The sequence below is a fragment of the Canis lupus genome, chromosome 4, assembly GCF_011100685.1.
Source record: "Canis lupus familiaris isolate Mischka breed German Shepherd chromosome 4, alternate assembly UU_Cfam_GSD_1.0, whole genome shotgun sequence".
NCBI classification, from domain to species: Eukaryota; Metazoa; Chordata; class Mammalia; order Carnivora; family Canidae; genus Canis; species Canis lupus.
Window position 1 is genome coordinate 59,786,148 of NC_049225.1, and position 26,700 is coordinate 59,812,847.

Below are 26,700 nucleotides of genomic sequence, written 5' to 3' on the forward strand. Positions count from 1 at the left end.
GCTGCAGTATCTGGCAACCTGGGCCCCTGAAGAGAGGCATGTTGTTCCCACTCCTGACTCGTCTCTGCCACATTCACTAAGGGTCAGTTACTGCTTACTCTGCTGTTCATACCTACAGCTTCGCTCGCCTGGTTGCTCTGCAGGCACTGGGTTTGTCACCTGCTATGGCATGCTGGGGTTCCACTCCAAACAGGGTCTTCCTTGAGCGGCCCACTATACTGCCATGGATTCCTGCAGCGGGGGGGGGGGGGGGGGGGGGGGGTCCCTGGTCTCCAGTAAGTTTCCACTGCCATGGGGCCTGGTTGGGGTCTGTTCTGAGCCAGGGAGACCTGGAGTCAATAAAGGGATGGGGATGGGGGCCGTGGGGAGATGGCGCTGGTGGCAGAGGCAGGGGTGGGAGGGGAGGTGATGGGACAGGACAGGCCATCTGGGAGAAGCAGAAAGGGGAGAAGCAGGACACTGGAAGACTGGGGCCAGGGAGGACAGACCAGGAACCTCAGGCCCAAGCGTTGGGGCGGTGAACTAGTGGAGGAGAGGCAAGAGGAAGCAAGGCAGGGGAAGTGAGGCAGGGGGAGGTGAAGCTGGTGGGCTCCATAGACTCCTAGAATCCTCCAACTACAGACTGGGAACCCAGGAGAAGAGAGGCCCAGGCTTCCGGGATCGCCCATTCCAACCCCTAGGACCCCAGGCTGCAGCCAAGAGGCTGAGTGCGGGATCCTCACAGGACCATGGCCTGGGGTCTGTCCCAGAGAGAGCCAGGAGGGCCTGAAGAGTGCTTCCTCCTGGGATGGGGCCCCTGAGCCAGCAGCCCGGTAGCCCTAGCCTGGTTGGAGCCTGTCCCCAGGGTGTGGGAAGAGGCATCTTGAATTGGGAAGTCCATTCTTGCATCCTCAGCACATTAGCAAACCCATGCTTCCCTCCATCTAGAGCCCCAAAGCCCCAAACAAAGAGGGGCAGGAGGGGGCCCGGCCCTTTGTTAGGGGAAATTTATTAATATCCAAAATATGCAGCAGCCCTTCCTCTTCACCCCCAATCAAAGCCTTTCTTGAAACACCTGGGCCTTGCATTTGAAAGGCCCTGGGGCTCTTTTATGTGGCAAGGTCCTGCCAGGAGGGGGTGGGGAGCACCAGGAAATTCTTCCAGCCTGGGAGGTTTGGGGCTCCTCCCTACCCTGGTCTCCCAGCCCCGGCTACACCTGGGGTAAGGCTGGGAGCAGCTGCAGCTGGGAAGGGGAATGTCAGCTGCCCGGGCTTGCCTTCCGCTCTGCCTGCCTCGCTGGGTACCTGTGAGCAAGGCCTCCCTGCCTTGGAGGGCCTCAGTTTGTCTGTATGTATAATGGGGGGCTAAGTTGTCTTGGAGGGCTTCCTCGTCTTCACCCCCCTTTCCCCAACCCCACTCCCCTGACCGACCATGGCCACAGAGAAATGGGACAGCAAGTGTCAGAAGCCAGGAGAGCCAGGAAAGCGAACAGCAGAGCCTCAGTTCCCTCATCCGTCCCACAGAAGCTGGAAACCCCAGTGCTGCCCACATCACGGTTCTCGGCAGTCAGGAGAAGGGGTAGGAAGGATGACCTCATTGGTGTTTATTAACAGTAAACCAACAGAACACGGACAGGCTGGGGAGACGGCTGGAGGGAGGGGGTGCGCAGGCGGCCCATGAGGGTGCCCTGCCCCGCCCGGGCACATTGGCAAGCTCCACATCTCAGGGAAGGGGGGACCCCAGGACGGCCCCTCCTGTGCCCGGGGCTGAAGATGCCAAGGCCTCTGGCCACAGGCTTGAGGTGCTGGCTGCCCTTGGCTCTTGGCCTCCACCCTCATGCCTGGGCCCAGGGACCCCCGCCCCCGAGCAGAGTGTGCAGCATCAGGACAGATGTCGTGTGTGCAGACCACCTCCAAGCCTTCTGGTCGCCCTGGCTGACCCCGGCCAAGGCCAATTTCCCAGCAGTGCCTGGAGCCAGAGGAGACGGCGAGGTCCACCGGAACAGGGAGAATGGAGTGGAGGGGCTTTGGGGCCTGACTAGGACCCCTCACGCCCACCTCTCCACTTGGTCCTCTGTCCTGATCACGCCCGCGCTCCCTACACCCGAGGGCATGGGGTCCAGTGAGGGAAGCCGAGGGCCCTTCTTAGAAGTGTGGGGTCAAAATAAAATAACTGTTTCTCTGGAGGGGAAAAAAGTGTGGGGACCTCCTCCTTTCCCTACCCCCACCCCCTCAGGCCACCAGCCCCTCTCTCCCGCCCCCCCACGGGCCTCCCACCGCCACCCTGTCCCCTCTAATCCACCCTGCACACTGACCCTGAAAGATATTCTATCTAAAGCGCGACAAGATCATGCAAACCCCTGCCCCCCCTTGTCCCCTGCTCCCCTCCCCCTCATTCGACATTGCCCCCTGGACCCTGCTGTAACCTAGTAATACCCAGGTCTCTGCCCTGGGCTCCAAGTGGTGGTGGGGAGCCCAGGGGCTACACTGGGGCCTCCACACCCTGCCCTCCTCCCAATTTCCCATCGTCCAGGGCCCTCAGACCTCACCACCTTCAGGAAGCCTGGCCCTGGCATGGGAGCCCATAGGCTCTTTCTCTCACTTCACTGCGAACCCTCGGTGCCCGGGGGGCCTCGTGGGCCTCGCCATACCCCGAGCATCCCTGCCCAGCTCGGGATTCTGGCTGTTTGAAGTGTGTGGGGCAGGCTCCCCTAGAAAAGAGAGGAGTCTGGGCCCTGAACAGAGAGGCGAGAACGATGCCAGCTTCCAGGTAAGAAAGGGAGCTGGTTGGCCAGGAGGCCTGGGGTCCAGTCCCCTCTGCCATGCGACCTTGGGCAAGTCCCTCCTCCCTGGCCACAGTTCATCCACCTGCAGAATGAGGACTGAGCTTCAAGTGGGTTTGTGTGCGTGTGTGGAGAAGGTAGACACAGGAGAGGCAGAGGCCACAAGGAAGGACTTGCACTGGGGACCCACCGTGGCAACCTCTGCCGCGGGCCTCTCAGCACCCCGCAGGGCACGGCCACCCTTTGCAGCCGGCGGGGCCTCCTGTCCGCCTGCCTCCCGGCTCACATCATAGACTCCTCCTCCTCGGCGATCTCGCGGTCCACCTCGATGGCAGTGTTCTCAAAGCTGGTGATGCCTCCGTACTTGCGCATGTGCACCATCAGTGGCTTGGGCGACTGGCTCCCCGCCAGCGTGGCCACGTACATGCCAGTCCGGTTCTCCTCCAGCGACGGGCCCCAGTCCATGGCCGGCCGGCTGGCCTGCTGGAGCCGCTGCGGCAGAGCAATGACAGCGGTGAGAAGGGCCGGCGCTCACGGAGTGCTTCCGGGGGGCCAGGCACCCGCAGAGACCTAACCACATCACCTGGTCAGCCCTTGCCACGATCCCGGGGGGGCGAGGGCAGTGGCACCTCCCCAGGCGAATGAGTCACCTGCCCAGATGAGAGTCCTGCTCTGTCACTTGCAAGCTGGGTGGCCTCTGGCCATGGGATTTAAGCTTTCCGTGCTCTACTTCCTCCTCTGTAACTTGGGGATCATGATGCCCTCACAGGGTTGTCAGGAGGCACCGAGACGGAGCAGTTAGCAGGGCGCTGGGAACAGGCTAGGGCCCGGTAAGTGGTGCTGCTATGATTGCATGCCAGCCAATCCAGGAGCCCGCTCTGGGTCCCTTCCCCTAAATGCTGAGTCCTAAGCAGCTGGGAGCTTAGGGGAAGAGCCAGGAGCTGGGAGCCTGAGGCAGGGATTGTCGCTGACCCTCCAAGCGTCTCACATTTGGCCTCGCTCTGACTCTGATGGCTGATCTTTCCCCCTCGAGCCCCAGTTTCCATGGAAGGAGCGATGTGACTAAGATAATGACTAAGTCTGAACGTTCTAGGGTTCCTCCCTTCCCAGACCATTCCCAAAGCCCTCTGCCTGCCCTGAGGGGAGAAGAGCCCCAGACCCTTCAAGGAGGACAGACGACCAACATTAAGTGGAGCCTACTGTGTGCAGATTCAAGGAGGAATATGTGTGCGGTGTCCTTAGCCCAGGGTCTATCATGGCTCCATACTCCAAGCATAGTGACACTTACTGAACTGCTACTGTTGTAGAGCACGTGACCCCCCTGCTCAGAAACCTGCCACTGGCTTGTCATTTCACTTGGACTAAGGCCCAAAGTGCCTACCACAGCCTCCATGTCCTGGCCTCTGTCTACCTCCCTGATCTCATCGCCTGCCACTCTTCCACCGGCACCCACTGATCCAGTCTTGTCAACCTCCTTGCCACCTTCAAACATGCCAGCCTCTCCTGCCTCAGGGCCTTTGCACTGATTGTCCTTCTGCCTAAAATGCTCTCCCCTTAGACATCCACATAGATCATCTTGTTGGTTTCGCCAAGTGTCTGTCACCCCCTCACAGAAGTCTCCTCAGCCACCCTGGCCAAAATACCTTCCCCCATTCTCTATTCCTAAACTTTGCTTTTGTTTCAGTTTTTTATTTATTATCATTAAAGTATAGCACTTACCACTATCTTTATGTACTTGTTTATTGTCTGTCTCCCACACTAAAACACAAGCTCCCTGAGATCAAGGACTTAGATTTGTTTCCAATTGAATGCTAGAGCCTAGACCAACACTTCTTGACCTGAGTGCTCTGGATATTTTGGGCCGGAGAGTCCCTGTGTAAGAGCTCTCTGCGCACTGGGGGATGTTTAATGGCATCCCTGCTCTCTTGCCCCTGGGGGCCAGTAGCATCCCCTGTGCACATTATCCTCTTACGACAAGCAAAATGCCTCCAGACATTACCAAATGGCTTCTGAGAGCAAAATCACACCCGTGAGAATCCCTGGTGGGGAACAACACGTTCACCGTGTCCCAGCCCTGTGCTAAGTGTGGGCTGCTTCATCCTTACAGTGTCCCTGGGACAGGGGCATTATGACCTTCACGCTCCACCCCCACAGATCGCATCCGCAAGTACAGTTCAGCGAGGTCAGTGAACTTGGCTAAGGTCACACGGCTGAGAAGTGGTGATGCTGGGGTTTGAACCTGGGCGGTCTGACTCCATCCTAAACTTTTAAAATGCTCTGCTTTCCTGCCCCTCCCATTCCTCACTACATTGATGAGCTTCTTTTCTTCTCACAGCAACCCTTACTTTAAGGACAGAGAAAAGCAAGTTTCAGAGAGGTGCATTAACTTGCTTAAGGCCACGCGGCTGGCAAACGGCAGATCCAGGATTCCTCCTAATGTGTCAGTGCTGGAAGCCCTGGTCTCTGGAGCTGGTACTTGGAGCCGGCCAAGGACTCCTCTGCAGTGCTCACCACCCAACAGCATGGCCCTCCACCTGGCTGTTGGTGGCTGCGGCAGCAGGGCAGGAGGGAAGCTTAGCGAGGCTGGGGCACTGTGAGTCCAGGGGGTTGGGGCCCTCCACCCTGGGCAACACCCCTCTCCTCCTTCCCTTTGCAGACACCTTGCTTCTCTGGCAAGGAGACAAGTTTCCCTTAGTAGCACAGGTGGGGCTCCCAAGGTTGGGAGAAGGCAAGGGGTTAGCTCCCAGTGACACAGCAGCTCTGTGTCCACAGAGCAGGGCTGGACCCCAGGACTGCCCTGTGGTCTGGGTGGTGCCGCCACAGCCCACTTCTGCCCTGAGCCTCTTTCCAGGCGGAGATATGAAGGTGGGGTGAGGGCCAGCGGAGGTGCAGTGCAGCAGCCTGGGGAGTGGGCGCACTAGGGTGCTGGCAGGCAGGCTGGGGGCAGTGGGTGGAGGGGCACAGGAGGCTTGCCTTGTAGCCAATTCCAGTGGTGTAAATATCCCTGCCAAGGTCATTTCCAAGTAACCAATGGTTTAACAACTGGCTCACAACATCCCTGAATATTTAGCTCTTAGCTCTCATGAACCAGTACCAGCTGGCTCCAGCATACCCCTGATGGGATATATGGGGTGTGTGTGGGGGGGTCCCTAGGCTCTCTCTGGACCCTAGGAGGCTCACTCAGCTCTGCTCACAGTGACGGCCTCTCCCCAGCGGAGGGACGCCACACCCATGGCCTCAGAAGTACAGAGCGTGGTGAGGCTCAGAGAGGTGCAGAGCATTGCAGTGGTCACACAGCATCATGGCACATCGACTGGCCCACTCCCCTGTGATGAGACCTGCAGATCCCCATGCCCAGACAACTTGCATCCTCTGCTTTCTGGATTTCTTCACAAAGCCTGGTGTGGGCAGGGCTCCCACCACCAGCCCATTCCCAGGTCACCCATGCACTGAAGCAGAGAGAAGGGTGACAACTCACCTTCTGGGGTCCCCATGTTGCCTTCTGACCCTGAGTTCCATAGGGTAGCTTTGGGCTGGTGACTAGAGTTCAAGACCTGACCGCTGCCCCACTCACAGTGGCACCCTGGGCCATTCCCTTGTCCTCTCCCCAAGACATGCAGGCATTGGCTGACATCTGTGGTCTTTGGATTGGGCTCCCCCCACCTCAGATGCCCCATGGGTGCCAGGGGAAGGACCCTAAGCCCCCTGAGCCTACCTCTTTCTAAGCAGGTCTGAGAAGATTCATAGCTCAGGCTACTGGTTGGAAAAGCCCGTGAGGCTTGGGTAAGGTGCTGGGGCAGATGTTTTCTGTTCTAGCAGGTGGGCCCAGGGCAGGAGGGCCGGGCAGACAAGGGCGGGGCAGACTTACCTCCCAGAGCGAGCCCTCCTCCCGAAGCACAGCCACCAGCATGCCGGCCGGGATCATGAGGCAGGACAACAGGCCCATCAGGATTCCCAGCAGCTCCGCCCAGGCTGGGAAGCGGTAGCTGCCATACTCTGAGGGCTGGTACTTGACGATGCTATACACCAGCAGGGCCTGTGGGTGGGGGCCCCAACATCACGGTGGGCTTCTGAAAGGCCCCGGAGCTTAGGATAACCCAGGTCTAAGCTACCTGAAGGCTGGAGAGAGCTCAGCCCAGAGCCACCCAGTGTCAGAGACAAGCCTGTCCTAAGCTGTATAGAACCTGAGACCATCTATCCTTGGAGCCTTTGTGAGGCCTGAGACGGCCCAGCTCTGAAACACCCCGTTCCTGAGAGAGCCTGTGCCTGAACTCCCATTCCAAGGCTGAGAAGCACAGATAGGCACCAACACACCAGCCTAAAGCCCCAGCCCTAAGGCCCTGCGGCCTGAGAAAGCCCCACTCGTTTTGCTAACGGAACGTGGGGCTAGGCCCAGCCCAAAAGCTGGGAGCATCAAGGGGGAGGGCAGTAGACCAAGATCCCCATGCCCACCCACCCCTCAGCCCCGACAGAGGTCCACTCTGGGCCAGGGCAGTCCTACCAGCCTGAATACCCAGGAGGGGACCCTACTCTCAGCCCTGGGTCCCAGCCGGCAGCCCTCCTTCCCACCCGTTACCAGGAGTGTGGCCGGGGACAGGAACAGCCAGCAGGCCCTGAAGTAGAGGCCCGGCTTGAAGCCCAGCATCATGTGGATGTCTCGGCAGAACCTCTGGATGCCTGCACAGGGGAGGACAGGAGCATGGCCCCACTGGCACCCCCCACGAGCACCAGCAGCCCCTCCTCCACCCCACTGCACCCACTGGAGACGCTGGCCCTTGGGAGCAGGGACCCAGTGCAGGGGGGCGCTCCACAGTAGACTCCCATCCTCCCACTGTGGGGAGCCTCAACTCCCTAGCCCATGGCCCCTCTCACCATACACCCGGGTGACGGCGAGGCACGTGGTGATCACTACCACCATTAGCCCGAAGCTGGCACTGTAGTCATCCAGAAGCACCAGCCAGTACATGCCTCCCTAGAACACAAGTCACAGCTCTGGGGTTCCCTCACCCCAGTCTTGCTCCGTCATGCAACCCCTTCTCCAGGCAGGGAGTGGGCAGGAAGCAGCCAGGTGATGGCAAGATGATGACAGCATGACCACTGTCCACCCACTGAGCCTTTATACACATCATCTTATCGGAGCCTCACAATGATCCTAGATGTAGGCTCCCACTTTATTGGTGGGAAAACAGGCTGAGGAAGGTGAAGCCACTTGTCCTGAGGTCCTTCAGTAAGTGTAGGAGCCAGGCTTGAAGCCAGGTCTTTTATTTCAAAGCCAGGACTCTGGGCCACAGGGCCAAGCTGCCTCGGGGGGAGAGAGCCTGGGGTGGGCTAGCCTCCTCCCAAAGAGGAAGAAGCAGGTGGCCCCGCGAGTAGTCACAGACATTGCTGCAGGCACCTGGCCTTGCCTCCCCCACCAGCTGCCCACTCTCCCTGCACTCACATCGGTGGTGAGGACCAGCCCCATCAGGTACATGGCCACGCAGATGAGCCCCGAGAACACAGCCTTCTTGGGCCGCAGGTAGTATGGGAACTCGTCCGTCACAGCTGTCACGATGGTCTCCAGGAAGGCAAACTGGGGAGGAGAGAAGGAGGTGTCAGAATTCTTGCCCCACCACACATACACACACACGTGCACAGACACACAAACTCACACAGACACACACACACTCAGATATACACACATCACACAGACACACACATACACATAACACATCACGTGTGGACACACAGACACACATCACACAGGGACACACCCAGATGCACATCACCCCGCAAGGTGCACGCCGGCACAGACAAGGCTCACCTGGCTATCCAAGCCAAGAGTCAGGAGCATAAAGAAGAAAAGGAAGGACCAGAAGGGCGACAGAGGCAGCATGGTCATGGCCTGTGGGTAGACGACAAAGGCCAGGCCGGGGCCTGGGCCAAGGGCAGAAAGGGTCAGCAGCCCGGGGCATGCACGAGGTAGGCCCCCGTAGGCACACTCAAACATACAGGGTCGCTTACACCCGCTTGGGTACACTAGGGTCACAAACCCAGAGATGCACGCTGACTGCACACTTGAAACGCTTAACTCCTAGGACACAGGCCAGTACACTGCCGGTGTGCAATGAACACAGAGTGATAAAATAAATGAATTAATAATGAGCACAAACACAAGACTCACTAGGAAACCTCATTTGAATACACTTATGTACACCATCATTTACACAAACAATCCCACTCCACACATACTTAGACACATCCACTGGCACAGGACACTGATTCACATCCTCACTTGAACCCTCCATTCACTGGCACAAGACATCTTGACACAGGAAATGACTCATTTGGACAAGCAAGGCGAGTTGCTGAGATGTAACAAAACAGAAGACAATCTCGCACAGAAATTCATTTCTCTGCAGACACAGGTTGCCCACCCACACCCTTTGCACTTGCACACCCAGAGACCAGGTAAGACACGTTCCTTTGCATGTGCGCACATCCACACACACACTGGCCACAGCCATCCACAACCTTGCAGGTCCACACGTGTGCCCCCTGCCCAGCCCCAGCTGTGCCCAACACACACCCTCACCCACCAGGGCTGGGCAGCCGGCCCACCTGCTTTGGCCACTTGGTCCACAGGCACACCCAGCTCCTGAGACATGTAGCCCAGCACAGAGAAGATGGCGAAGCCAGCCAGGATGCTGGTGACGGCATTGCCCAGAGTGACGATGAAGGTGTCTCTGCCAGGGGAAGTCCAGGCACACAAGCCCAGGCCGGAGTGAGCGGGCCCTGCCTTCACCCCGCAAGGCCTGCCCTGGCCAGCCTCTCTCCTCCCTGCTCCGGCCCCAGGGTCTGTCAGGCTGCACTAACCTGTAGATGTTCTGGTGAAATGTGTTATAGGAGGCAAAGGTGAGCAGACCCCCGAAGCCCACACCCAGGGAGTAGAAGATCTGAAGAGCAGCTTCGATCCACACCTGTGGCAGGGAAGAATGCAGAGGGAGAGCAAAGCGAAGGGGCTGGCACACCACAGCCACATCCAGGGGGCCAAGGAAAGAGGAGGGAGGAGGTGGGGCGGGAGCTAGCCAACAGGTCCAGGGAACGGCGTGGTGAAGAGCCTGGCCCAGAGTAGGTCAGGAGGAAAAAAAAAAAAACCTCTCCTGGCCTCAGTTTCCCCATCCAGAATCTAGATGATCGCTAAGGTGGGTCCAATTCTGAAGGAAGTCGTGTCTTATGTAAATTCTCAGTAGATCCATGTTGACAACGAGCCCATGGAACCCCTTTACTTCCTCCTTGCATTTGGAGGGCCCTCAATGTGATTCCCTCCTTTGTGGCTGTATGGTCTCTCCTCTCTGAGCCTCGGGACCTCCCTCTGTAATGCAGGGATAGGAAGAGGAGTTCCCTTATAGGGTGGCAGTAAGGATTCATGACTACCTACGTGCCAAGTGCTAGGGCAGGGTCAGGCACTCATCCCTTAACAAATAAGAAATGTTAGCCGTCAGCAGTACTGTTTCTGTCATTACTAATGCCCTCCTTGGGGTTTGGAGTCAGACACATCTGGGTTGGAACTCCAGCTCTGCCACTCCCTAGCCATGGGACCTTAAGCTTATCACTCTTTTGGGCCTCAGTTTCTTTGCCTGTAAAATGGGAGAATAACGTCTACTTTTTTGTTTTTTATGTCTACTTTTTTTTTAAGGTTTATTTTTTTAGTAATCTTTACATCCAATGTGGGGTTCAAACTCATGACCCTGAGATCAAGAGTCACTTGTTCCTCTGACTGGGCCGGTCAGGCGCCCCAGAATAAGGTCTACTTTTTTTTTTTTTTTTTTTTTTTTTGTAATAATGTCTACTTCTGAAGTAGAAGAATAAGAAATGAAAGAGACACAGTGTTGAGCACAGAGTGTGGTACCAAGGGCCCACCACACGGAGGACTCCTACCCGCTGCCCTCTTTTTCTCCAGGGGGCCCTCCTCCTTTTGCCCCCTGGCTTAAGGCCTGATCCCTCCCTCTGCGCCCCAGCCCCGAGAGCCTCACCTTGGAAGACAACAGATGGTGGAACTGGGGGGTGAGATAGAACTGGATGCCCTTCCAGGCCCCTGGGAGCGTGACTCCTCGGACCAGCAGCATGAGCAGGATGAGGTAGGGGAACGTGGCCGTGAAATACACCACCTGAGATGTGATAAGTGGCGATGGCAGGCAGGGAGGACCCTGCTTCTACCCTGTTCCTCTTCCAGAAATCCCCGTCTTACCTAACTCGCCTCCTCAACCTTTGGGTAGGCCAAGCTGAGAACAGCCATCATCTATGATGCTTCTCTTTCCCTCCCCGCCTCCCACCCTCCACACACAGATCCTTCATTAAAACCCTGTCACTGCTTCCTGAGGTGTCCCCAACCCATCCTGTTTCCAGCTCTGCTGCGCCCCACTCCAGGCCACCCTCAGCCCTTGCCTAGAGGCCTTGTCTAGGGTTTATGAGACTCTCCTCCTGCCATATGCTCATTCCCTCCCCGCCCCAGCCCATGCAACCCATCCTGTGTGGTCATCTGCCACTGCACATTCCCAAAGTTCCCCCTACCCTGTCTCCATCTGTTCCCAAACCTCCAGGTACTTCCTCGGTAAACACCACCAGGTCTCAAGCTCCCCACTGCCCGGATTTGCACCTTGATCACTTCTCTCTTTCTCATTGGTTTCTACCCTACCTTTCTAAGTCTTTCTTTTGGTGCCACTCCTCGTGGGTGACACTTCTCAGCACTTTGCACAGGGACAAGTTCTAATTTATAAATGATTGAGTAAACCATTCAGAAGGCTTCCAAGTCTTTCTAAGCCAGCTTCATGGTCCTTTCCACCCTTCATAACATCAGGTGGGCATCTGTGGTTTTGTCTTCCTAGCATCCAGCTGGTCTCCTTCAGATACCAATCCTCTGACTTTCCCTAGCTGGGGCTGACTCCATTCCCAGCTCCGGGGATGGGCATATGACGAGGCCCAGGCAAGTACAGCACCCCACCCTCCTGAACACAGTGACTGGTTCAGGGATGGGTACATGACCCTGCTTACACAGTGAGACTCAGTTCTAGGGGTTTTGAAAACTGGGGCAAGAGAGAGAACTCTTGGGTAGGCAGGTAAGATGGAAGCCTGAAGCTGCTAAGGGGACCCTCATGGAGAATGAAGCCTGAGAAGGAAGCCAACTGGAGGAAGGCACTCCTGAGAGACCCAGAAAACCATATTCCTGATGACACCCATTGAATCCTTAGACCAGCTGTACCTGAAGCACACCCTTTGGACTTTCCAACAGACCAAATGGGCTCTAGTCACTTGTACCGACACCTAGACCCACCTTCCAAGCATCCAATAAGCCAACTTGCAGAGCCTCTTCAAAGTGCCAAGCACTGGGTTAGGATACAAACTTGAGTAACAGAGAGGGCCATCCTTGACAAGTTTCCAGTCTAGTGAACCAGTGAACCAGCCTAGCCACCATCCATCCTTACCTCCAAATCTTTCTTCCAGCAGTGCTTCCCACCCCCCACACCCGCACCCCCACTCCCAACCTCTTCCCAATTCATCCTCTCAGGCTCAGTCCATGCCCTGCTGCCTCCTCCAGGAAGCCCTCACCCCTCCCAGCCCCGCAGGCCTCTAGGACCCCCCAGGGCTCACCTTGCCCGAGGACTTCACACCCTTGAGGATACAGAGGAACACGATGACCCAGGCAAGCAGCAGGCAGAGGCAGAGGTTCCAGCGGATCTCCCCGGGACTGCCAATGCCCTGGCTGCCTTGGATGTGGAGAACGTAGCGGCTGTGGGGGATGAAGATTTGAGTGTCCTCTGGTCACCCTGCCACACTCCACGGGCATGGGGTAAAGCTGTGGCCAGCAAGGTTACTATTACTGGTGTCATCAGCATCATGATTATCAGCCAGTGTTTACTGAGCATGATTATCCAATAGGCTGGTGGCACAATTTATACTTCCTTCCTTTAAGCCTCACAACGACCCTCAGAAATACTATTATCATACCCACTTCAAAGATAAAGTATCAGAAGCCAAATACTTTGCGCAAGGTCACACGGCTGGTCGGCGAAGAGCTGGGATTAGAAGCCAGAGTCCACCTAACACCAGTACCGGGATTCGGCCTTCCAGGTACAAGCTGAGCCCCCCGGGGATGCCGGCCCATTCCTGCCCCTGTCATCACCCCCCACCCCGGCAGCTTGGGGCCCTCCCAGACAGCTGCTGGGCCGGCAGTGGCCTGACCTCCAGTACTCCTCGCTGGGGCTGACAGTGCTGGTGAGGTTGAGGGGCAGGGCCCCATTGCCACCCTTGGAGCCTCTATGCTCAAGACAGAGGTCCGTGTTCCACCAGTTGCCACAGTGCTCCCAGGGCAGGTTGCTGGTGAGGGAGGCAAAGAGGTAGAAGAGGACGTAGGCGATGATCATGTTGTAGTAGATGGCCACCAGGCCTACGATGAGCAGCATGGCCGCGCCGGCACCTGGGCGTGCGGGAGAGGGGGCTGCCCTCAGGTCAGGCCTTCCTGTGGGCCAGGCTGTGGGGCCTCAGAAGCCATCCTCCCTCTGTGGACTTCGCTTCCCTCTCTGCCTAGAGAGGCTGAGGCATGGGGGGCAACCTCCCTGCCTCCCCCAGGCCAGGACCCCTGCCATGACTTATGAGGCCTCACCTTTGAAGAGGGGACTGATTTTCCAGACGGCCAGGGGTCCCAGGCTGGAGAACTGGCCCAGAGAGAGCTCAAGGAAGAAGAGAGGAATGCCACAGATGGCCAGCATAAGGAAGTAGGGCACGAGGAAGGCGCCTGGAGGAGGAAGAGGAGGAGGAGGAGGAGGAGGAGGAGGAGGAGGAGGAGGAGGAGGAGGGTGGTCGGCAAGGTCTCAGGTGGGTCAGCTCCTCTGAGGCCCAGCCCCGCCCCCGTCCTGATGGCAGACACCTGCGACCCCACGGAGTCCTTCTCCTGTGGACTGGGACTGATATATATCAGATCACTGAGGGCTAAGGGGGCTGGCGGGGCTTTACTCACCTCTGCAGCCCCAGTGCCCAGGGCAGGGCTGGGCTCAGAGCAAACACTGAGTGAGTGAAGGAACACTTGAGGGAATGCCCTGCCGGAGAAAGTGCAAACTCCTCAGTAGGAAACGAACGCCCTCGGGATCTGGCCCCAATCTACCTTCCTGTGTCCTCTCTGCCATGCCACCTTAGGTGCTGGCGGCTGCCACCAGTCGTCCCCTGTGTCCCACACCCCTCCCCATTGGCTTCTCCAATTGGCAGCCAGCTCCTTTAGAAAACTGCCCACCAGGCTCTGGGAGGGCTGTCGGTCATGCTAGCCCCTTACTAGCCACCCCTTCTGGGAGCCAGGCCAGTTAAGACACCTTCCCTGAGATCCTATATGGACGCGCTCAGAGAGAACAGCTCTGAGGATGAAGTCATTGTAGAGTTGTCTGTGGCCACCCCCTCCCCCACCTGCAAGGAGGGAGCTGGCCCCAGGAAAAAATGAGGTCAGCACTGAGAGAGAAACAGAATTGGGAGCCAGGGAAAGGGAGAGAGAGCAGACAGGACTGTGGCCATTATGGAGTTCCTAGAGCATCAGAGGCCAGCTCCAGTCTCACACTTTCCGGTCACAGCAATTCATCTTTTCCTTGCCTCATCTCCTATTTGGACTATTTCTGTCGCTCTGCCAATAGGTGCTTCTTCCAGGAGTTTGGCAGAGACGGAAGGAGGCTTCGAGGGTGGGTGGTGGGAGCACACTGGCTCTGGACAAAGTAGTCCTGGAGGTGGAATGTTGGGTAGGCCACCGTGTGACCTTGGACAAGGAACCTGGCTTCTCCAAGCCCTGGCTGTCACATCAAGGCAACCGTACCCGCCCAGGAGGGTTGTCATCAGGGTTAAGTGAGAGCACCAAGCCTGGGGCTGGCAGATGGTGAGTGCTCAACCCCAGCTATTGTTAACAAGACTCAGATCAGTCACTTGATGGCAAAGCAGGGACAACAGAGGATTGGTTTAAGGTGGGACGGACTTGGTGTTTGCAGTCGGAGTGGAAGGAACCAGAAGAGGAGGACAGATCGAAGATTCACAAGTGGGAATGACGGATGGAGTGAGGTCCTGAAGGGGGTAGGGGAGGAGGAAGGATGGGAGAACTTTGAGAGCACAGTGATCACTGCCAGGCAGGTAGGTACAGCCTGCTGTCATGAAGCAGAGGCAGCTTCTCTGCCCATCACTCAGGGCCCAGGCTTTGTGGGGGGAGGTGAGTAGGAATCCACTCTGGGCATGGGAGAGAGAGCGGAGGGGTTGGGGTGATGAAAAAAGACAAGGCAGAGAGAGCTCGGTTCTCCCAGCCCCATTTCACTGCTTTCAGTGAATTCCGCTCAAGGCCATCTAGGAGGTGGTGGCTAATGCCACTGAAAAACTCACTCCACCCCAAGCCTTGGCCTACTAGCCTAGATGCCCCACAAGCAGCCCTTTGGGCCCCTACCTCCTCCGTTGGTGTAGGCTCGGTAGGGGAACCGCCAGACGTTCCCCAGGCCCACACAGTAGCCAATGCAGGACAGCAGGAAGTCCAGCTTGCCCGTCCAGTTGCCCCGGTCTGCGGCAAAGTCCACATCCAGATCTACATCGCCCTGGTCACTGGGGGTCATCAGCAGGTCTGGGGTAATGGGCTGCCAGTAAAAGAGACCAAAGGGGTGAGGGAGAAAGAAGAGGCCAGGTTGTGACACATCCCGCCCCACATCCAAAATAAGAATATGAAATCAAACAGAGCTGAATATGGAGATACTCTCCTGGGTGAGGAAATCAAGTGCTCTGACCTGGGCTTTCACGTTATACATAGGAGCTCCTGGGGGTTGCAGGTCACTACAGACTTATGAGGCCAGCAGGGTGGCTCAGGCACAAAGAAAGCCAGCTTGATCTTAGTTCAGTTGACACAGAGGTCAAATCAAGGGAGGTCCTATGTTGATGACGATGACGATGATCTTAATAATGGTTACCATGTACTGAGCTCTTATTATATGCTGATTTCATTCTCAGAACAACACTGAGCTAAGTACTTGTTTAAGCGCTGTTTTATTTTTTAAAGATTTTATTTATTTATTTATTTATTTATTTATTTATTTATTTATTTATTTATTTATTTATTTAAAAGATTTTACCTATTTATTCCTGAGAGACACACAGAAAGAGGCAGAGACATAGGCAGAGGGAGAAGCAGGCTCCCCACAAGGAGCCCAATGTGGGACTCGATCCCAGACCACGGGATCATGCCCAGAGCCAAAGGCAGGTGCTCAACCACTGAGCCACCCAGGCATTCCTTCATTTGTTTATTTGAGAGAGAGAGAGAGAGAGAGCATGAGAGAGAGAGAGAGAGAGAATGAGCAGGAAGGACGGGTAGAGGGAGGAGGAGCAGTAGAGGGAGAAGGAGAAGCAGACTCCCTGCTGAGCAGAGAGCCCAATGTAGGGGCACCATCCCAGGACCCTGTGATCATGACCTGAGCCTAAAGCAGATGCTTAACCAGCTGAGCCACCCAGGCACCTCTTGGTCCTGGTTTGCTTGTTTTTTAAGATTTTATTTATGTATTCATGAGAAACACAGAGAGAAGAGAGAGGCAGAGACACAGGCAGAGGGAGAAGCAGGCTCCATGCAGGGACCCTGATGTGGGACTCGATCCCGGGTCTCCAGGATCAGGCCTTGGGCTGAAGGCAGCGCTAAACCTGTGAGCCAACCAGGCTGCTGGGTCCTATTTTAATCATGAGGACCACTGGGGCTCCAAGAGGTGTCAGGACATACCCGAGATTTTACAAGGCTGGCTGGTGGAGAGCTAGTTCTCAAGCCCAGAGCTTCTCAGCGGTGAAGCTCGAGTGTCCAACCTCCAGGGCTGCCTTTTGCTATTCCATTCCAGGCATGGTATTTTAAGAAAGACACAGATAGCTCGGAGCATGTCTACAGGGCAAATGGCCAGACAGGAGGGTGCTCAGAAGAAGCAGTCACAGGAGGACAGGGGAAGAAGTAGGGGCCCTTAGCACAGATAGAAGAGGACTTGGAGGGAACACAAGCTACCCCAAGGGAGGAATTCGATTTATGCTCTGGTGGCTCAAGGAGATCTATGGAGGACTGTGAATTTTAGTTCACCATCAGGAAGAGGCTACTGAGTTCCAATCTATCTCACAAAAGTCCTAATCTTCTTGTCACTGCAGGAGAGATGCATGCACAGAGGGGACCGGAAGCCAGCTGTCCCTAACATCCCTGCCTGCGATTCAAGGAGGGTGGAGAAGTCCACTGGGCATTCTCCCTCCAGACTGGGGCTGGGAAATGGAGGCTCTCCTCCAGCTGCTCAGAATGCTGGCCCGGCAGATGAGTTAGGACGTCTGTGAGCCGCTCAAGCTGAGGGCCAGCAAGGAAGCCCAAGGACACCAGGCCAACTACCTAAAATTCAGAGAGCAGTTCCCCAAAGTGTCTCCTGGAATGGGTCAGAAGAAAGGGTCAGCCATGCCCTTCCCACTTGCCTCTGAAATTCAAACCCATGGCAGAGAAGGACGGAACTGCAAAGAAAGCCAACTGTCAGGAACCTGGGAGGCTCAGTGGTTGAATGTCTGCCTTGGGCTCAGGGAGTGATCCTGGGGTTCTGGGATGGAATCCTACATGGGGCTCCCTGCAGGGAGTCTGCTTCTCCCTCTGCTGTGTCTCTGCCTTTCTCTGTGTCTCTCATGAATAAATAAATAAAATCTTAAAAAAAGAAGAAAGAAAGAAAGAAAGAAAGAAAGAAAGAAAGAAAGAAAGAAAGAAAGAAAGAAAGAAAGAAAGAAAGAAAGGAAGCCCATTGTCTAATTACATCACGGTTCTGAGAAAGGAGAAAGGACCCTCCTGCTTCTACTGAGAAATAGTGGTGAGAAAACAGTGATACCTCTGGACTGGGAGTCAGGAGACTACAATTCTAGTCCCAAGTCTGTGCCACTTCATGGTGTGACTTGAGGGAAGAGTTTTCTGGGCCTCAGTTTCCCCATCTCGAAACTGAGGGAATTTAATAGATCAGTGTTTCCAAAAACTCATCCCTTGGGATGTTCATAGACGCTCAAGACTTCTTCTTGAGTCAAAGAAATTGGGGGAACACTGGATTAACACAAAGCAAAACAGTTTTCTTTGTTGCAGGACTTGTCAGATCCTTTAATGCATCAATACCCACTGGGACTATCTAAATGGGGATTAGAATAGACAGTGTTCTGCAATTCTATTGAAGGAAAGGGTTTTAAGAAGCTTGCATGCTGAGATTTACTCTGAGAAATGTAGGTCCATCTATTAGTCTTCTGGCTCTAATGGCCTGTGAGGCAAGCTTCACCAGACCCTCAGCTAGAGACACTCACAGCCGTTGAAGACCAGATTGGCTCCTAGCACAGGGATTCGGGAATCAGCTACTGACCAGGTATTTTTTTCCCCTAAAATTGCTCTTCCTGGCACCAGCCAAGTGGGTGTCCACACACAAATTGGGTGGTGACAGAGGGGGTTTTGCCGGGCATTTGTCCTGTGAGCATTGCCGGGATAAAGAGGTGGAAGGAGAGTGCAGGTGTCATAGGACTGGAGGCATCCAGCTGCGGTGACAGGGTGAGGCGATGGGTTTGGGGGTAACAGTCTTGGTTGGCTCTCGGTGACAGTGGCGACCATGGTAACAATCCTGCCTGAGGCTGGCTATTGGCCAGAAGGGCAGTAATAACAGGGACAGCCTGGCATAACTATGTGTCTTGGAGATGATGATAACGAACGTGAACAAGCTGCTTTTCCAGTAATTGGGCTTGTGGTGATCTCAGACATGCTGGGCTGAGGGTAGCAGCAACCCCCAGACCTATCTGAAACCTGCCCCAGCCCTCTTAGCACTGTGCTTCCACAGTTTTCCTCCCCGGCTGGGTGAGTACGGGCCCCCTGGAATCACTCCCTGCCAGGTGAGCTCCGGGAGGGATGGAGGAGCAGCCAGTTGACACCGGCCCCTGAGACGGGGTAGTGTGGCAGGCCGGTCACCCTGTGAGCCCCCCAGCCCCGTCAGGCCAGCTGGCAGGAGGGCCCAGTAATGAGGTTCCTCTGATCCCTCCTGAGAAGCTGCTGCCCTTTCTCTGCTCACAGAGCAGTCCCGGCTCTCTGTTTCCATGGTGACAAGAGTTCCAAGAGCAGGATGCTGCCAGCTTTTCTGTCCCCCTCCTCCCCCAATCAGAGGGAAGCCTGCTCCTGCTCCAGGGACAGGGGACTGGGTCCTCCAAAGATAAGCCAATCCCAAGACCACCTGGAACCCCCAAGCCCACCATGGGCCGAATCCCAGGAGGCTGGCACATGGAGAGGATGGGACTGCCTGGGAGACAAGTAACCAAATCGATGGGGCAGCGTTGGAAGCTTGGTGAGTCGCTTCACACTTCCGCCTGGGCGTGAAGATCCCACCTCCGACTCCCCACTGCCTATCCCGAGTCACGCAGGAACGTAATCCTGAGTTTGTCAGGCCTGCACCCCCTCTGTTTAGGGACCAACAGATGTAGGTCACCAGCAGTGGCAGGCTCTGGGAGAGGTTAGCCTGCCCCAAGCCAAGGCTCTCAGACCTTCTGCAGGATGAGAGAGACAATAGAAATTTGGAGTCCAACTTCATCATTGTGCAGATGAGGAAACTGAGTCTCAGGGAGGGGAAGGGATGAGTCCAAGGTCAAATAGCAAGATAAGGGCAGAGCAAAACCAGATTCCACACCCCTGACTTTGAGCCCAGGGCTCATCTCTGAACAATGCTATTCCCTGGCTGATACCTGGCATTTCCTCCCTCCCTGCCCCCTTCACCTTGAGACCAAGGGAGAGGACACTGAAGCCAGGTGGCCCCACCCTGCCCTGATGGTCCTAGGTTGCTCAGCCCCTCTTTGGGAAAGCAGCAAGCTGCATCCCCCATGTCTGTTTTCTCCTTGTCTATAAAGTGGGGATAACAAGACACAGCTCCCAGGTAAGGCTTCACAGAACGTGGCTATACACAAGGTGTGGCCCTGTGGCAGTGAGGAACAGCAGCTCTTGTGGGGAGAGAAAGGGGAGAGAGTAGGAGAATGGAAAAGAGTGGGGAGCAGGACCCAAGAAGACCCAAGAGACCACAAACAGCCCCAAGAAGTCACTCATGTCAACGAATAAAAAAGACCCACTTATCACAGTGGTTCTCCGCCCAGCTGCAGGGTGGGGCGGGGTGGGGGAGAAGGCTCCAATGAGGGGCAGGAGGGAGGGGGATGGGGGTGGAAGTGGTCAATATAACACCAGCCCCTCAGAGTCCTTTCTCCCATCTGCCTCTACCAGCCCCTGCGGGGTCACCACATCCCCCAGGCCCCACTCAGGAACAGCGGGGCCTGCTTTGGTGCCTTGATACTGGAGCTGGATCATCAAATGATAGTCCAGGTTAGAGAATGGACTTGCCCAAAGTCTCAGGGTAAGTGGTATCTGCAGAAATAGTGCCCAGGAGTTCTGACTCCTTGGCTAGGACTGGTACTTTTAAGCCAAAAGCGAGAAAACTTGACCCAATACTCTTCCTCCCTGCCCACGCCCCGCCCCCACAGGCGACTTGGCTGGGGGGTCTAGCCCCACAGGAGAGGTGGGGAGGGGCTGTGGGCTCCACCAGGGCTCCAGAAGCACAGAGCTGGCCCTTCTCTCATGCCAGCTTCCACCCCACCCCCAGATCCCTTGGGTCTCCCTCTCTTCCCACCCTGCCCTTGCCTCCGGCCAGCCCCGCTGATGGGCAGCCTGGGGTCTTAGCGGGGGAGCTAAAGCGGATGGGCAGGAAGCAGGTGGCGGCCCCCCCGCAGGGCAAAAGCCTGGGCAGGAAAGACAGCGACCCCCTGCTGGCTCTGCGAGGCTGCTTCAGGGTAGAGCGCACGCAGGAGCACCAGGGCGGCTCCCCGCCCCCCGCCCCCCACCCCCGAAATTAGTCCAGCTAGAGGCTGGCGCTCAGCTCTGCTCACAGCCCGGACCCCAATCAGCCCCTGGGGGGAACGGCTGGGGTACTGGAGAGGGTGGGTGCTCGGCCCCAGACACCCCTACCCCGTGCCTCCTGGGGGTGCAGACACCTGTTCAAGGGCCTGGCCCACTGAGCCCCAGCCCCATCACACCACACCCCGACCCCCAGATGGGGACGGCCGCGTCGCCACCCCCACCCCCACCCCCCGGCAGGCCGTGACCCCGCCCCTCCTTGCGACTTAGCTCAGCCCGGCCTCCCCCAGCCCCGAGCCGGGACCGGCCGGCGCCCTCTCAGACCCTCCCGGGGCCTGGATGGGGGCGGGCCTCTGCTCCCCTCCCTCAGGTGCGCCCCCGTCCTCGTGCCCTACCTTGCGTTGGGGAGCTCCCTGGAGCTTCTTCATCTTGGAGGGCGGGCTGCCGGGGCTCCCCGGCTTGGCTTCCCCCCGGAGCCGAGAGCGAGCGAGCGAGCCGGAGACCGCGCCGCCGGCCGGCCGCCCACTTTGCCCCGGCGGCTCCCGCGCACCGGCTGGGGGGGCGCGGGCGCAGGCGCTGCCGTCTGGCGGCTGCGGGCGCGGGGCGCGGGGCGCGGGGCGCGGGCCGGGCGCTGCGGACGCCCTGCCTCTCCCTGCGCAGCGCCCGAGCCTGGGGAGGGGTGCACGGCTGCGCCCGCGTAGACACCCAGACAGACGGGCTGACGGACCGACAGCCGGGGGATGCGCGCGCCCCCGCACGCAGAGCTGCGGATTGGAGGGGCCCGAGCGCAGGAGGAGGGGGGTCCGCGACGGGAACCCTCGGAGGTCTGGAGGCCTCGGCCACCGTCTCCTGCGTGACCTTGGGCAAGTAACCTGCCCTCTCTGGGCCCCCCTTTCTCCCATTGGGCAATGAGAAGGGCAGGCCACGTGCATGGACACTGACAGCCCGCTCCTGGTTCCGCCAAGCCAGTGCCTCCTCCTCTTTGCTGTGTGACCTTGCCCACGTTAAATAAGATCGCCCCCCCCCCCCCCCGCCTTTTCATCTGGAAAATGGGGATAAGAATCTTACCACCCTTTCAATAAGGTGAGGAATCCAGGGAGATTGTGCCTAGAAAACATGTAGTGCAGGGCAAGGCACATAGTAGGGGCTCAGTTGACATTCACTGACTATGAGTTGCCCACTCTTGCCAACAAAAGGAACAGCAGCCATGAATCAGGTATTTATTCAATCGTCCTAATCTACCAATATTGATTGTACCAGATCCTGGGCCAGTTCATATTGTCTCAACACAGTGACCTGGAGGGACAGATGGTATCATCCTTATTTTACAGATGGGCAAACTGAAGCAAAGAGGTTAAGTTACTCACTCAAGGTCACAGAGCTAGTGAGTGACACCAGTGACAGAGTCAGGCCTCATGGACCTTCTGGGTGGTCTGGAACATTTCTCCTTTCCCTGGGATGAAAGAGATACAGGGAGGTTTGGGCAAGAACAGATAGGGCAAGTGTCACCGTGTTGCGATGGCTTGTGACTTACATGATCACCCGGGTTCTTAGCCACCAGCAGTATGACCCCAGGAATGTTATAATTTCACATCTCTAAAATGAGCCATCAGGGACGCTGTGCCTGACTGACCTATCAGGGCCTTGTGAGGGTCTGTGTGAGCCTGTGACTAGGATGGGAAATTATTAGCTAGAGCGTTCATGCCCATTGGTCTCATACATGCTAGTGGATCTGGCATATGCATTACAAATCATGCCCCTTTCACTCCAGTGTCCCGGTTCAGGCACTAAGCCATAGTGCCTGAACATAGTGGGTTGCCCTACCATCCGCCACAACCCATTGGGGAGAGTGAGTATAAGGGCCTGTTGTCTCTCGTACCCCTGGAGCCTAGAAGGAAGCAAGAGGGGTTTATATGGGAGTACAGGCTTGGGTAAAGGGCCTGGCTGGGTCCTGGGCCCACCTTTCCTCCCCAGGTCCCACCCAGCTGCTCCTTCCTTTAAGCATGTCCTTAGAACACCTGGGTGGCTCAGTAGTTGAGCATCTGCTTTTGGCTCACGGCATGATCCCAGGGTCCAGGATCAAGTCCCACATCGGGCTCCCCATAGGGAGCCTGCTTTTCCCTCTGCCTATGTCTCTGCCTCTCTCTGTGTGTCTCTCAATAAATAAATAAAATCTTAAAAAAAAAAAAAAAAAAAACCTGGCCTCAAAGGGCTGGCCAGGGGGTCTCCAGATGCAGGAGGAAAGAGCCCTTTAGGCATGAATGTGAATGGAAGAAGCCTTCTTGGAACCCTACTGTGTTCATTGGATGAAGGATTATATCCAATATCTAACTTATGATTCTTTCCAACAGCTTGGGAAGACTGGTTTGTGCATCCCTGTTTTGCACCTGAGGAAACTGTCTCAGAGGAGTGAAGTCATATACCCAAGGTCACACAGAGCACGGAATCTCTGGGCTTTGGAGAGGGGAGAAGCCCATGGCTCCTGAATCCAAGAAGACCCAGGCACGACTCACCCCTGCCCCTCCCTTAGGGCCTGTCAGTTCTCTTACAGCACAGGCTGTAGCTGTGCTCAACAACCCCATCATTAGACCCTATGGAAGGTCCAGAGAACTACAGGAAGAGGGACTAGAGGTGAGGCATTGGCTCAAGAGCCCTGGAAGACTGGCCTCTTTATGGCCCCTTCCCCATTGTGCCTGCTTCCCCCGGATTCAGCCCTGGGGGGAGCCGCCAGCCTTGCAGAAGTGGGAGGGAAGAGGACTGGATCTTTAGCCTTCCTCAAGCAAACGTGTCATGGGGTGACCACTGAACATCCCTGGCAGTCCCTGGGGCTGTGAGTGCAAATGGATCCAGGCTCACACTTTTCAGATGGGTACACTGAGGCCCAGAATAGGCAGGCAGGACCCGCACAACTACTGTGTAAAGCAGAGGCGGGGTTACTCCTGGCATCTAGGAGTCTGACCCTGCACAGGCTCTGCCCTCTAGATCCTCTGCCCTATCACTACAACCCTTGGTGGGAAAGTCTGGTCTTCATCAAACAAACAAAACCCCAATATTTTCTAGAAGATATTGTCCACGTAAGCCAACCTGCCCATGTAGGCCCCAGTCTTATCATACAACTGGCTATGAGATCAGCCACCAAGCACATTTGACAGTTGCTACAACCACCGACTCTGCTCCCTGATCCCAGAGGAAGTTTGTGTAGTTTTGGGCAGAATGACCACTTAGGAATCCTAACCAGTAAATAATCTATCTCCCTTCCCCCTCTTCCCACCTCTCCCTCGTTCTCTCTCTGTTTCTCCTGGTCTCACATCAAACCAGAATGGAGATGTGTGCTGATTTAAGGAAAGTGTTAGATGAAAATGTACTTCCTTTTATTATATAGGGAGATATTTTTAAGTGCATATAAATAAACATTTTTAATTTGCTAAAACGTTCAGACTTTATCACTGCAGAGCATGTGTTTTGTTACACCAGCGAGTGGCGACTGTGAAAAATGAGGAATCAGACTGCTAGTCCATCTGGTATGATTCAGAGAAAGTGGCTCCGGAACAGCCACGCTGGGAGAGGATTGCCCTCCAAAGCGGCCCTGTCCTAGGCCTGCTGTCCTCCCAGGTTCTGCGTCCCATTGGTGGGCACCTCATCCACCTGGAGCCGGGCTGGTTTCCTTGGAGCTCCGCAGTCCTCCTGCCCCCCATCATAACCCGTTACACACACATGCACACACATGTACCCTGGGCGGCAGAAGACCTCCTCTGTTCCTCATGCTGGCTGAGTCCTCCCCTAGAGTAGAGCTGTGGCCGTCTCTGCTCTGCCCACACCCATCTCTCGGCAATCGATGGGATTGGCTCCCCCACACACTGAGGCTCTGGGCATGGCATTAGGGAGCTACAGGGGAAATTGCATGAAAAACAGTGCTGATGTGCATACTTCCGATTTGCTAGAGGCCATGACCAGACCATGGGCCTTTGAGGACCAGGTCAAGCCATATCTGACGTTTGTCTGGACCCCCAGTCTCCAGCACCAGGTCAGGGCCTGCCACCTGGGGGAGGACGGCATAAAATCACTACACACACAACAGAAGCGGCAGCAGCTATTCCTGACGGGAAGGCTGGAACACCTTTTAGCCCTGGGTTGGCTGCAGAGTCTGATAGGACATGAGGGGTCCCTTTCCTGAGCCACAATGCCCCAGGCCCTGGTGGAAATCTCTGAGTGATAGAGAGCTCACTACTCAGCCCAAGGCATTGCTTAGAAGTTGTTGGAGTTAAAAGTTTCCTTTTTACTGAAATTCAGAGACCAATTGACAGGTGATCACCAACCTAACTTGTGGGGCCCCCCAACCCCCCCCCACCTCACAAGTGGGCAGCAGCTACAGCCTATCCAGCCTGCCAGGCCTGGCCACTGACTTCCAGCCAGACAGAGGTTTTCCTATGGCCGGGGACAGGCTTGTCCTGCCTCAGATGGGCCACGCTCTACCCTCAGCATTGGGGAGGCCAGGGTGGGGAGTGGAGGAAAATAGAACATTAGGGAAGCCTGCCAACATCTCACACTAGGGATGCAACAGCCCCATGAGCAGGTGGCTAAAACACAGCACCTACCCTGTGCTAAACATAATTCTGAGATAGGTTCAAGGATCTTATTTCCATTTGACAAATGAGGAGGCTAAAGCTCAGAGAAGCTAAGTAACTTGCCTGAAGTCTCAGAGCCAAGAGGCAGTAAACTGGAGGCCAAGCCATCTGACGCTGAAACTTAACTGCCCAAAGTTGAGTCACGGCTGAAGTAGGGCCCCCCAGCCCACGGCATCCCCACACTCCCGAGTTGTGAGTTGTTCACTGGGGTGCTGGCCGGTAGGGGGGTCCTGGGTAGCAAAGCATGGAGAATGCTGGATTAAAGAAAATTTAAGGTTTTTTTTTTTTTTTTTTTTACTGTGGGACTTGTCAGAGCCTTTGATGTGTTAATGCACCACTGTGAGTCTCCCAGAAGGGTTGAGTCTGCAGGACTTCCCAAACTCTCTGGAGCTGAGTCATATTTCTTTTTGGTAAACAAACTCCTCAGTGTTACAGATGAGGAAATGAGCCCCAGAGAGGGGAAGAAGTTAACCCAGGGTCACACAGCAAATATTTTTGAAGTTCAGAAAACTATATCCATTCACTGCCAACCACTCTCCCACCAACTCTCTTCCTCTGCTCTTGGAACCATAGTCCTTTCCCTGGCACCACCTTGCTCCCATGCCTTAGATGCCCACCATCTTCAGGGAAGCTTCAAGGTCTCCCAGGCCACCAGCAGGAGGAGAGAGAGAAGGTGCCTGCTGCCCTTCAAGAGCTCGTGAGGGGACTTGATCCACCTATGTGTTGCTGTCATGTGTCCCAGGAGCAAAGGGCAGGCAGGCAGGCAGCCTACGCACTTTTTTATGGCTGGGCCACATCCCAGAACAGTAAACAGAGGGGCAGGCAGCTGGCACCAGAGGCTTCTAGGGAGCAAAGGCCCCAGGTGGCAGATTCCTGCCCACCTCTGGGAGGGAGTTGAGAACAGTAGCTTTTCTTAGGAGTTTTTAAAAATTATACTCTAAGTTCATATTGTTCATATTCTTTACCGTTCCTGACAGGACCTTTAGGCCTCAATCCAAACATCACGTCCTCCGGGAAGCCTTCCAGACCTTCTGGCATAAGCTGGGAGCCCACTCTGGGCTCACCAGATGCTCTGTTCCTTTGATGCCCAGAGCATCACTCCGACCGAGAACTCTTGTGGGGCAAGGACTGTGCATTCCCTTGGCTTGGCCATGCCTAGCACATGGGGGTGTCCAATGAATATCAGCTGTTGAGTGAAAACTGTGAGCTGAAAGTGCTTGGAAATTTTTTAAAAACCTGATATATTGGGTCTGATGATTCTGCTTACAAAATGGATTTTCAATTTTGCATAGTCTCATAGACTTTCTCTAACCATGTCCTGTTTTGATCTTCCAAACAGATTTTAAAGGTGACCTTGCTGGAGACCTACAGAGACTAGAGGGGACTATGCAATTATTAGAGCAGGGTGAGGACGGTTTATACCTCTT

The 26,700-nt window shown here is 55.9% G+C and overlaps 1 protein-coding gene and 1 long non-coding RNA gene across 2 annotated transcripts; one reads left to right on the forward strand and one right to left on the reverse strand.

Annotated features, from left to right (window-relative positions):
• Positions 1–1,552: 1,552 nt before the first annotated feature.
• Positions 1,553–21,199, reverse strand: SLC6A7 (solute carrier family 6 member 7). The gene is made up of 14 exons (XM_038535045.1): positions 21,044–21,199; positions 15,204–15,387; positions 13,404–13,535; positions 12,983–13,217; positions 12,392–12,530; positions 10,777–10,911; positions 9,617–9,720; positions 9,362–9,486; positions 8,565–8,677; positions 8,202–8,333; positions 7,634–7,733; positions 7,338–7,438; positions 6,630–6,797; positions 1,553–3,253 (listed from the first exon to the last, which is right to left on the reverse strand). The coding sequence occupies exons 1-14, from the start codon at positions 21,074–21,076 to the stop codon at positions 3,044–3,046; spliced, it is 1,911 nt and encodes a 636-aa protein (XP_038390973.1). The 5' UTR covers positions 21,077–21,199; the 3' UTR covers positions 1,553–3,043.
• LOC119871532 lies at positions 18,837–24,072 on the forward strand. The gene is made up of 3 exons (XR_005358435.1): positions 18,837–19,101; positions 20,022–20,151; positions 23,000–24,072. It is a non-coding gene; the product is annotated as an uncharacterized LOC119871532 (long non-coding RNA).
• Positions 24,073–26,700: the final 2,628 nt, after the last annotated feature.

Excerpts from the sequence above, each read along its gene's own strand:
- SLC6A7 (XM_038535045.1), bottom strand. The coding sequence starts at position 21,076 with ATGAAGAAGCTCCAGGGAGCTCCCCAACGCAAG. Across the intron at positions 13,218-13,403 it reads AATCAGTCCCCTCTTCAAAG|GTGCCGGCGCGGCCATGCTG; the intron begins GTGAGGCCTCAT and ends CCGCACGCCCAG. Across the intron at positions 8,678-9,361 it reads GGACCAAGTGGCCAAAGCAG|GCCCCGGCCTGGCCTTTGTC; the intron begins GTGGGCCGGCTG and ends CCCTTGGCCCAG.